At 36.4% G+C, this 12,531-nt stretch overlaps 1 protein-coding gene across 1 annotated transcript; it reads left to right on the top strand.

Moving 5' to 3' along the window:
* Positions 1–2,843: 2,843 nt before the first annotated feature.
* On the top strand, positions 2,844–12,221 carry LOC121416337 (peptidyl-prolyl cis-trans isomerase B-like). Its single transcript, XM_041609903.1, has 5 exons — positions 2,844–3,007; positions 6,238–6,351; positions 8,652–8,745; positions 9,637–9,821; positions 11,464–12,221. The coding sequence occupies exons 1-5, from the start codon at positions 2,876–2,878 to the stop codon at positions 11,596–11,598; spliced, it is 660 nt and encodes a 219-aa protein (XP_041465837.1). The 5' UTR covers positions 2,844–2,875; the 3' UTR covers positions 11,599–12,221.
* Positions 12,222–12,531: the final 310 nt, after the last annotated feature.

The raw sequence follows: 12,531 nt of genomic DNA, 5'->3' as shown, positions 1-12,531 counted from the left end.
TGAAACAAGAACGTCTGTGAAGATGTAATATCTATTGCATCTGTAAATCATAGCCAAACTTTGCCTTGTTCTTCGTGGTACTTGTCGCCCATGGTATCCAGGGCGGCGTCACAGACAAGGGAGGCGAGCGCCCTCTCTACGAGTCTTATGTCAAGAATTGGAATTATGTGAATACAAAAGTGAGAGCTAAAAGGAAGGAAAGGATGAAAGATAAGGTTAAATTCGTCTTGATCCGTGTAAAAATATCCAAAGGCCGCCCCGAATGCCGTCACAAAAGTGAATTTAAAAGAAATCTACGGGTCTTCAAATTTTTTTTATATATTTTTTTCAAAAATTATCATTGTGGACCTTATTCCTTTTGCAAGCAAACTGAAGTAAATCCTTTTGATCTCTTTTGAATAAAAATGATTTTTCTTTGCCACCTTAATTCACATTTTAATGTGTATTTAACAGTTTTTTATCATCAAAGCGACTAAAAATCTACACTGGGTTATGAAACAGAAAAACAATAAAATTTATGAAAAATTGTATCTAATCCTTTTTGAAAAATGAGCTCTTCGGAAGAGTTTGGTTGCAAAAGGGGATAAGGTCCACTCCATGAAAATCATTTTTTTTATCCTCCCATAAGTTTATTTTGAGATCGGCATGTGTGGGGGCTCATGCCTTCGGCAACAGTGATGTATTTCGCTTTTGTGCCCCTGACCCACATGCAAATCCCGCATTTCTTTGCATGTTAATGTATTGTAATTTTTATTGTAATGTAATGTGTATGTACTTTTTATATTGGTCAAATAAATAGTAATAATAATATGGATAACTAGGGAAGTTTCTGAAAGTAGTCATGTTATGCCTCTGTATTAATTTCTAGGTTTTTCCTCCTCAAGATGACTGGCTCATTTCCGGGAACAGGGCTTTCGTTGTCAAATTTTATTGCTCCTTTTTCCAGCATCTATCCAGGGCAGTTTCAAAACTGTGCACACTTGGGGCAGTGATAATTCATTATTTAGGCTATTCCATGTCTTATGAACATTACAATATTCTTATGCGAAACTAAATCGTCATGATACCCTACCATGTGAACATAAGATTGGATATAAAATAAATCTACCTGTCTTCATATTTTTAGAAATATTCTTTTCCAAAAAAAAATTGGTGGACCTAACCCCTTTTGAAAAAAAGGTGAATTTTCTTTGCCATTTTTATCACATTTTAATGAGAAGAAATTCAACTGTTATTTGGTATTATCTTATATAGAGCTACTTAAAGTCTGTACATTGAGGCAAAAAAAAATCAAATTTGATTAATAACGGAGCTAACCCATTTTGCAACTGAGCTCTTCATATGCAATTAACAACTTGCACACACATGTATGAACAAAGCATAAACGGGAAAATGTCGAGCGGTTCGTCGGAAGAGGGCAATATTTCACTTCAGTCAGTGGGTGACATATAAAGCAGCTAAGTGCGTATAGCATGTAGGGTGGATAAAACAGTGACGGTAATTACAGCCTCCTTCGGAATTATCCATTTGGCTTCGTCCTTTTCACATAAATTTCTTTTGCATGAATGCTTCAAAAACTGTTTAACGAACAAACTTAAAACAACATTTTCTCTTTCCAAATCTCCTTCTACGTCAAGTCCGCCCCTCGTACTTCAAGGTCTTCTTCTTCTTATTGTATGCCAACGAAGAGTATTGGCATAACTTGTCAATTGCTTAGTTTGCCTCAATCAATGTGATAAAAATGTATTTTTCGTTCGATTTATATAATAATAATAATAACAATTTTCATATACCGCAAAATCGCAAAATTGCCTCAAAGCGGTTAAGAGAAAGGAAAATGAAGTAGAAAGGATATAGAAATATAAATACTTTGCACATCAAACTGTATCAAAACTAATATTACAATTTACAACTTTCTCACCAGATCATGAATAATGAAATGTAACCATTAGAAAATATGATATGATCAATTTAAGATTTAAAAGGATGGGTTTTAAGCATAGGCCTAACTTTTAAATGTATTAACACAGTTAGCATTGCGAATTTGTAGGGGAGTATAGAAGCTCCCTAAAACTTGTGGTGATTGTAGGGAGCTTATTATTTATGGACTAGCGCCATGAGATTGGTGTGTGGGCTTTATAGGACATCACCATTTTTTTAAATAGGGCCTAATAATTATCATTATTACATATCCAGAAAGGACTGAATGTAATGTCGGCGAACTTTGCTCTTTAAGATACTCCACTCAGAAAGGGAACATTTGCTGCACGGCAGGTTTAATCATGATTCATGCAAAAAACGTTTATACATTTCAAATATAATACTTGATGGCCTAATAGGCCTACGTTCCTGAAGATATGGTCTAAATTATTTAAAGATACTGTATTTCTTGAAGCTGGAATCCAACATGATACAGGCCCTTAGCCAAAGTTTAAAAAAAAATAGCACCATGGTTGTTTTGGACTAATTTAGCACAAGTACATATATATGATCTGGGACCCGTTCCGGGTACCAGTTTAAAGGACTTTTAACTTTGCTGTAAAAGTAACTAATATGGTAACAAGGCTCAGCAGCCAATTATAATCAAGGTTTCCATGGTATGGTTGCAAGTATTACGGGCCCCGGTGCTTTCGTCTTGACTTTGGACCAATCGAAATAGATACACGTGTCACCACCCATCCGTACTACCTAAGTTACTCAAATATATTAAGTAAATAGCCCTGTTCCAAATTTCAACACACTCGTTCTGTGCAGCCGTACGAAACGCAACTACACGTAAACTATTTATTTTCAACAAGCTGAGTGGTATCAATTACGCGATGCATTTTCTCAATAGTCAACTTCCGTTTACCTTTTGTTGTTAGCCGCATACCGCATGATTTCTACAAGAACAATGAAGGTGCTTGCAGTATTTACAGTGGCTTTAGTCTCCTTAATTTATCTGCTATTACCGGCAGATGCAAAAGGAGACAAACAATCGAAGAAAGACCTTCTGGTTACTGACAAGGTGAGTTGGCTGTCGGGGAACAAAGTTGAAAAAACAAATGAAATTATCTCAGACCCACGCGTAGGAAAATGTGTTGTGTGGATAGTAAAAATGATGATGTCGGCTCAGTCAGACTCGGGTCAGGGAGAGTACGAAAAGGGTCTAGCCTACTCTTAGTTACCAAAGATCGTTTTCGTGTCCCCCAGTTTTTAAGATTTGCTGCACGCATGAAATTTCAGAATTGAATTTGGGTTAAATCAAATTTGTAAGCTTTCAAATCAATTTTTATAGCCCAACATGCCCAAGGCTAGGCCCGCGCCCCGGGGGGGGCACTCGACCAAAAAAGTGGCGGGGGTGTGCCGCGGGCGAGACAAAAAACGGGGGCCTTGGAGCGGGCTTATTGTAAAAAGGAGGGTCCTCGGAACGGGCTTCGGAACGACAATTGTTTGTGAAAACGGGGGTCCTTGGAACGGATCGCCAACGTGTGAGTGCGTATGCATCCCTATGGAACGGTCGTGCGTGCATGATGCAGCTAGAGCGGCCTCCGCCGGGGAGCTCTGCGGCCGCGTTTCACCAAAATTGCAGCTCATTCAATGCGATCGGAGCGGCGTAACGAAAAATATGCAAAGCTTCGGAGCGGATTTCTCTCTTCTTTTTTCTCGATAAGAAGAAAATGCTATGCCTTGGAGCGGCTTTCTTTGTTCTTTTTCTCAACAAGGCAAAAATGCTATGCCTTGGAACGGAAATTTGAGTGTGAAAATGGGGGTCCCCTCCGAGGCACATACCCACTATGCATTATATACTGAGTGCCCCCCCCCCGGGCCCGCGCCCCGTGCGTGATCGGGAGGCAGCGTAGCTCGGTTAGAGTGCATGTTTCGGATAAGATCGTACATGTAGATCTCATGTGAGGGGTACGAGTCCCGCTCTAACAAAAAATCTGATGCTATAGCGTTGTGTGTTAGCGTGCCTCACTCACCACTGTATTCAGTGCAGGTGTGAATGCAGTTGGAAAACACCCCGTCCATCGGAAAAGACGCAAATGTTGGTTATGCGACGCAAGCATCGGTATCGTGGGTAAATTTTTAAAAATGCGTTTCACATGGTGCATTTAAAATGGGAGACATGGAAGACGGTTCTTGCAAAGTCAGAGCTAATGTCTGTGTCTCGGTAATGTCTGACTGATGCAATGAGTACTAAGTCTTAGAGAGTAAGACTGCCAAATTTTGGACAGATAGACCCCTCCCCCCCAAAAAAAATGATCATTTATAATAATTAAATGTGCTATTTCGAAAGTTGGGATCGGGAATTACTTTGAATAGTAATAACCATGACAGTGTTCAACTAAGCCCCAAAGCATTGTCATTGGGGAGTTACAGCAGACAGTCAAATTATCTCCTGATAAAGTCTGCTGTAGGCTATACTGCCTAATAAAATCAGCAAATGACCCAGATGCATGCATTCTTTTTATAGGACCCCAAGAAAAACTTGATTTGAATAAAAAGAGAAAATTTCAACAAGCATAACACTGAACATTTCATCAAAATCGAATGTAAAATATGGCATTTTTAAAATTTTGCTTATTTTCAACGAAGTATTTATATGAACGAGCCAGTTACATCCAAATGAGAGAGTTGATGACATCACTCACTATTTCTTTTGTAATTTATTATATGAAATATGAAATATTTTTATTTTCTCGTCATTGTCATGTGAAATGAAGTTTCATTCCTCCCTGAACACGTGGAATTCCATTATTTTAACATTTTGTGCTTCAGGCCAAAAGGTCCTAATCGTCAAATTCATAAAAATTGAAATATTGTTTGATTCAAACATTAAAAAACAAAAGAAATAGTGAGTGAGTGACATCATCGATTCCCTCATTTGGATGTAACTGGCTCGTTCATATAACTCTTTTGTTGAAAATCAGCGAAACTTCGAAATGTCATAACTTTATTTTTACATCCGATTTTGATGAAATTTTCAGCATTGTGCTTGTCTGATTTTTCTCTATTGATTCAAATCAACGTTTTTCTGGGGTGGACTTGACCTTTAAGGACATGGTCATTTCAGCAGATTCACAGTATGTGCTCCAACTATTAGTTGCAGCAAACATACCAATTTCCAACTTTGGTGTCGATACCACAGGTGCAGTCAGTGAACAGTGCTAGGGTACTACATGTATAATGTGACTGTCTGTGTGATTTTTATGGTTCATTTCCAATTCGTCTAATGCCAATTCATCCAAGTGCTAACTGGTCTACTATCATTTGGTCTACCATCAGTTTGTCCTCTATCCACATGGTTTAAGTGCCAGTACGTCCACTCACCATTCGTCTACATGTAATAATCAGTTGCTACAATAGCCGTTCAGTCCATATACCATTTAGCCTAATTGGACTTAGTGTTAAATGTGCAAAATAAAGGAAACTGAAATTGATATTAGACCAACTGGCTATGAGACAAAATGGTCATACATGTACAGTAGATGAAATAGTAGTGAGATGAAGTGATGATTGGACCAAATGGTTATAAGACGAAATGTTGATGGATGGAATGGCATTAGACTAAATGTGAGTAGACCATGTGGTGAGTGGACGAGTTGGCAATTTACCATTTTATTACACTAAACAAGTGAAAACCATGGCAAAAATGGAAGAAGGATTCCATGAAAACGATCTAAATTTTGCAAAGAAATATGTGGCAATTTCTCTCCCACCTTCTGGACCCTGGGGCGGTATTCTGAACATTGTCTTTTCTCAATATTTTTTTTCTCGGAGATATGACAGAATCGGTATTCTGGTGGATGTCATAAATTTATCGAAATTGTCATAAATTTTGTCTCTTCTCTTTAGTGCACAAATAATGTGCAGTTCATAAATGCACATAAATGACCTAATCCCAATATACAAGCAAAAGTTATGACAATATTTATGACAGGGTCTAACACTTATAAATTTTGTCATTTCCTTTAGTACCATAATATCCCAATACCCTGCCGACTAAATGTCAAGCATACATTTACTTTCACTCATCATCCATGACCATTCTCAAAAATATTTTTTCATCCTACAAGTAGTTAGGCCTTACATATTAATTCCTCCTTTTTTCTCAGACTCTGTTTTCTCTTTTTTGTGTCTCCCAAAATCCTTCACAGCTTCCCTTTCTCTTGTGTAATTCTTGTTGTAATTGACATGCAAAACCATGCCAAATGTGAAGTTAGCCCTCATTATTTGTTCTTATTTCATGCACAGGTATACTTTGATATAACGATAGGAGGTGAGGAAGCGGGACGGATTGTCATTGGTCTCTTTGGAAAAGTTGTACCAAAAACAGTGAAAAACTTTGTTGGCTTAGCCACACATGAGGTTAGTAACACAATTTTAACCTTTTATAATTGATGCATCTTGAGCTTGTCAATAGTGTCAAGTTAAATTTGTCAAATGTTTTTCCCTTATACATCCATTATGCATACATGTACATTTTATTTGTAGCAAAATCTTACTTTCATAGTGTACAAATTGCTGTACAAAGACAAAGGTTTGCACTACGATTTGTTTATCAAGACAAAGTATCAATGGATAAGCTTGAAGTACCGTGTAAGTACATGTAAGTTCACAAGCTGGATATTTTGAGTCATTTAAGTTTACAGCTTAAACTCTTATTGCCTTTCGAGCTGTTTATTGCCTTTCATTTTTCGAAAAATAATTATACCAGTAGGCAAACTTTGACCCTATTAAAGACTGGGCTATTTTGATGCCTAAGAAGACTTATGATCTTGGTCGTCCTTCATGACAAATATAGACACATGCTGTACATGGCATGATAAACTGAATTGTAAGATCAAATTCTTTGTAAAATCTCATGTCTAATTGACTGATATGAATACATGTAAAATCAAACTTTGCTCTAATTAACTTATAAGGTCTCTAAAATATCAATTTTTTGTTCAGACTCTTTATAGGATTCTGATCAAATGAACATTTAAAAAATTTGAATTATCAATATAACAATTTTTTTCTGATGTATTATTTTCGAAATTTCTCATGCATTTCTAATTTTCTATGTTTGTTGACTGTTTTTTCTTGTCTTTTTCAATGGAAATTGTTTGGGACTTTATTTTGACCGTAAACAAGATGGAATTGATTGAGTTTAATCAATAGCAGGAGAAATAATGATACATTTACTAAGTTTTTTGCTAATACTTCCTAATAGCACTATTTGCATTGGATTTTAACAGAATTCATGTTATTGAGCAGGTTTGGGTCTGCATGCACTTACGAAATGTTGTGTAATTTCAGAACTTCATACCTGGGGGTCTTAAAATTTGCACGAGACTTGAAAGTAAAAAGTCAGTGAGCGACACTAACAAAACATGCGAAGGCTATATCTTTAAAAATGTTGAGGGGGCTGAATCAGCCCCCCCCCCACATTTTTTAAAAAATATGATTAATCATATATGATGCAACCCTAGACCAAGTTAGGCAAATTGAACTGGAAATGAGACAAAATGGTAGATCCGCTAAACGGCAATTATCCCGAATGGTTAGTACTATAGGTGAACCAATGATAGACAAAGTGTAGGGTTTAAAGTACATGTAATCCTACTTTGTCTATGACCAGTTCATCTGCTAAATACTATACATTTACATGTGGGATGCGAATGAAAATTAATGGAAGCTACATGTACATGTAGGGTAGTCCAATCAGAAATTTACCACTGCAGTATGGTAGACTAAGTTTCAACAATTTCAGAAAGGTCTGAAAGCAACACCACTCCATTAATGAATCTTTTTTTTGAATGGGCCAGAAGAATAAGTGAGATGAGGAATTGTGAACCATAAGAGAGGAAAACAATGGAAGATTGGAAATCCAATAATCACATCTGTGTGTTCCAAAGTCTGGGAAACAACACCTGGAAAGAATCTGTGTTTGGATTGCCTGGTATATTAATGATTATTCATCTGATACAACAAAGGCATGAAAAAGGGGGTATGCTTGTTTATGGCACATAAATCTCCATCATGAGTGTGTAATTTTAAAAGAGTATTATATGTGGGGCATATAGACCTACATGTATACTATATTTCATTTCTTGATGAGACTACCCTGAAGACTGTATGTCATGCAATTATGATTTTACATATCACTTATCAGAAGCAAAATACATTTAATTTTTTTTTGCATGTTAAAATTTTCTCGTGGATGAAACATTATTTTAGATATAGAAAAGTTTTTATTTGGCTTGTCAAATTTTTCTTTGGGAAAATATGCCCCCCCCCCCCTTTTGGAAAATCTTGGATCCGCCCATGTTCCAACTTTATTAAAAATGAAGAAGGGTTGCTAGGTATTTTGATATTTCAATTATTTAAAGATTTAGCTTGTATATCATGTGATACACATTTGATTGGATTAAACTAAGAACAATTAAACTGTTTCCATATGGAGTTCAAGTTAACCTCAAATCATCGTTCTTTATAAGTTTGATAAATCTTCAGAAAATTTTACCACAAAATTTGTGAGTGTCGTGCTTGAATGTAAGAGATGTAAAGGTTCAGATGATGACAAGACATTAATTTGAGATATTACTTGTTTACCCATTTCTTTGACATTCATGAACCATTTGTTTACCATGTTATTAAAATATTTGTTTACCTTATGTTTGCAGCAAGGATTTGGCTACAAAGGAAGTAAGTTTCATCGAGTCATCAAAGATTTTATGATTCAAGGAGGCGATTTCACAAGGGGAGACGGAACTGGAGGTATGACATTTTAATTGTGTGTGAATATTACTTATTCACAAGTACAGGTAATTGTTTTTGGCAGAGTTACTGAATCACCATCAGGAAGATGTGTGGTCAATATCATTTTATGACAAAGGATTACTCGAAGGGCCCATAGAGATTAGATGCCTTTATATATTTTATTTCGAATATGCCTGCATGAAAATATGACCCACTGTTCTGTAAATATACTCTGGGGAGCATTCCATTAAAAGAAATTCGGACAATTTGTCAGATCTGCCTTTTTCCTCAAATTTGATTGGCTGAGAAGCACTAAATCTGATAAAACAAGAATATGTTGGATAAAATGTTTAACAAGTCCTTTCATAAAATGATCCCTTGAAGTCCAGTTTAACTTTGGCCATGGACAGGGTCTAACTCTTTTAATTGTGTTTACATTGTATCCTTGTTTTTATGTGCCCCCCTTGTTTATAGGTGAAGAAAACTATTTCAGTTATTAAATTCTATGAAGATTATTATGCAATGAGCGGCAAACTAAAAAAATAAACCTCTGTGTTTTTAGAGATATTTGTAACAGTCAGATTCTGAACTCAGTTCACAATGTGGGCCTCTAATAATAATAACGTTTTATTTATCCAGGGTAGCCACTTCACTTAGGAAACTGCTCTACCAGCGGGCCCTGCATAATATAATGTTATTATTACCCTTCTCCATATAAATGCCGAGCGCCTAGCAAGAAGGCAGAAGGTCCCATTTGTATAAGTCTTTGGTATGACTCGGCCGAGGATCGAACCCACGACCTACCGTTCATGAGGCAGATGCTCTACCACTGAGCCACCATGCCTCTGTGTCAAAGAATTTTGGAAATACAGGTTTGTTATGTTTCTTGTTTTTATTGTGTGTCTTTAGGAAAGAGCATCTACGGTGACAAATTCAAGGATGAGAACTTCAAGCTAAGTCACTATGGAGCAGGATGGCTAAGTATGGCTAATGCAGGAAAGGACACCAATGGTTCTCAATTTTTCCTTACTACAGTCAAAACATCATGGCTTGATGGTAGACATGTTGTCTTTGGAAAAGTCTTAGAAGGAATGGTGAGTAGAAAACACATTCATTTGATTTTTTTTTCTTTAATCCGACTGCTATAAGAAGCATCTGCTTCGCATGGTATGGTAGTCTGTAAGGTTAATAGTGGTGGTAATCTTATTGGGAGGCACCCCCGGGGGGGCCACTTCCATTGAAAATTGGATAACATGCGCGACCATGGGGTTGTGAAAAGCACCCTAAACACGTATTTTCCATATTCTGAAAATGCACCCCTTAATTAGTACATGTATTGGCGTGTTAAACCCTACCTTTAACAAGTATTGGAAACAAAACAATGCTCTTGGCAAGTATTCCCTGAAATTAACCCCTAAACAAGTACAGCGATATTTTATTGTTATGTCACAGGTCCGTCGGTTGTCGGTTTTACCTTTACACATCATTTGGTTTAGTACAGCCCCACCTTCCACAGCTCGCTCAAATCAGACTCTAAACACGTAGTGTTGGGGCAAAAAGGACATCCTTTATAAAACATTTTAATTTTGCTTTATCATCCCCGCAAATTTGACCCTAAACACGTATCTTATCAAGCAAAATAGATACCCTTTTTTCATTATTTTTGTGTTTTTGACACCCTTATCACGTTACGTACGTAACATGCCCTATCTTGAAAAAGACATCCTTTTTACTAATTTTACATGTTTTTTTTTGGTTGCGCATGGTATCCACTCGTCAATGTAAGTGCCCCCCCCCTGGGAGACACCCCTCTATTGGGGTCAAGGTAAATGGAAATAGTTTTCAGGGCTTAAAAGGTCAAGTCCACCTCAGAAAAATGTTGATTTGAATCAATAGAAAAAAATCAGGCGAGCACAAAGCTGAAGATTTCATCAAAATCGGATGTAAAATAAGAAAGTTATGACATTTCAAATTTTCGCTTATTTTTAACAAAATAGTTATATGAACGAGCCAGTTACATCCAAATGAGAGAGTCGATGATGTCACTCACTCACTATTTCTTATGTTTTTATTGTTTGAATTATAAAATATGTAAGTTTTTTTATGAATTTGACGATGAGGACCTCCTTGCCTGAAGCACAAAATGTTAAAATAATGGAATTCCACGTGTTCAGGGAGGAATGAAACTTCATTTCACATGACAATGACGAGAAAATCAAAATATTTCATATTTCAAACAATAAAAAACAAAAGAAATAGTGAGTGAATGAAATCATCGACTCTCATTTGGATGTAGCTGGCTCGTTCATATAACTGTTTTTGTGAGATGAAGCGAAACTTTGAAATGTCATAACTTTCTTATTTTACATCCGATTTTGATGAAATCTTCAGCTTTGTGCTTGCCTGATTTTTCTCTTTTTATTCAAATCAAGTTTTTGTTGGGGTGGACCTGTCCTTTAAAGAGTAAAACCCTAGATTTCATATCACATTCTATGTCAGTGGCTATGTTACTGCTGGGAGGGTGATTGCGATGATAGTATGATACATGAGTCCAGGTTGAAATATTGAATGGTCAAAGGTTTTGACACTGGCACCTACCATCTTAGTGACATCACTGGATTTGAATTATAACGAGTGTATTCATGTAAAATCGACAGTAATCTGAATGAAAATCAAGAAGTTAACATGTCTAACAGTAATTCACTGATTTGTGTATTTTATTTCTTTGATTTGCAGGACGTTGTGAGAAAGGTAGAACAAACTAAGACAGCTCGACAAGACAAGCCCGTCAAAGACTGTGTTATTGCTGACAGCGGCACTCTTGAAGTAGCAGAGCCTTTTGCTGTAGAAAAGAAAGCAGTCGTAGAGTAAACTTCCCTTAGCCCTTCCTGCCTCTCAGTCTATGTCACATATGATTACCCTGATAGACAAGTCACAATGTAGATGTATAGATTGTTCAGTGTTTATATGCACATGCAGTTTATGCAGCTTTCGAGTAGTAGTGTAATAGTAATAGTAGTTATTCCACTTCAAGTAAGAATATATAATAAGATGTCTCATTTTCAATCTGATAGGTAAAATTATTATACTGTCTTGGAGGATGGTTCTATAGGCTTTCAATTTTAACTTTACAGTGTTCACTTCTTGAAAATCATGAAATTGCTCTGTTATTGCTGCCAGATTCATTGTTGATTGCAGTAGGACCATTGTGCATTGCATATAGGTCCCGTTACTTTGGGACTTGTTATTATTTTGACAACAAATGAACAATTTCTGTAACAAGTTTGCTATCAGCCAATGAAATTGAATGCTTTCAGTAGCTTTAAACTGATATTTCAAATATGTTACTTTAACATGTTTTATGAAACGTGTCCCTGGTCCGTAGATCTTTCCTCCTCTGTATTGATTAACTCAATATCCCGTATTCTGAAGTCGGGTGTAACTTAAACTCAGGTTTAAAGTTGTGGTTTAAGTATGGACAGCCAATTGTTACATAATCGCTAACAGTAGAGATATTAGACTTCAGCTCATTCGGCTCTCAAATCATTTACTAATTGTGTAGGAAGTTAGGAAGTATAAATAAATGATTGTCTTCACCATCGATGAATCAGGAAATAGCACAGTGAACATAAGAAACATACAATTTGATGAAATTTTGATACTTTTGGCCTTCCATACTTAAACCACAACTTTAAACCTGAGTTTAAGTTAAACCCGACTTCAGAATACGGACCAATATTTATAAAAGGATCTTCAGAATGCAACCTGGAATCAACCAACATGATCTTCTTAATATACATGTAT

The sequence above is a fragment of the Lytechinus variegatus genome, chromosome 5 (genome assembly GCF_018143015.1).
Source record: "Lytechinus variegatus isolate NC3 chromosome 5, Lvar_3.0, whole genome shotgun sequence".
NCBI lineage: Eukaryota > Metazoa > Echinodermata > Echinoidea > Temnopleuroida > Toxopneustidae > Lytechinus > Lytechinus variegatus.
The sequence above is the reverse complement of the archived record's forward strand: the minus strand, read 5'-3'. Positions and strand labels throughout refer to the sequence as shown.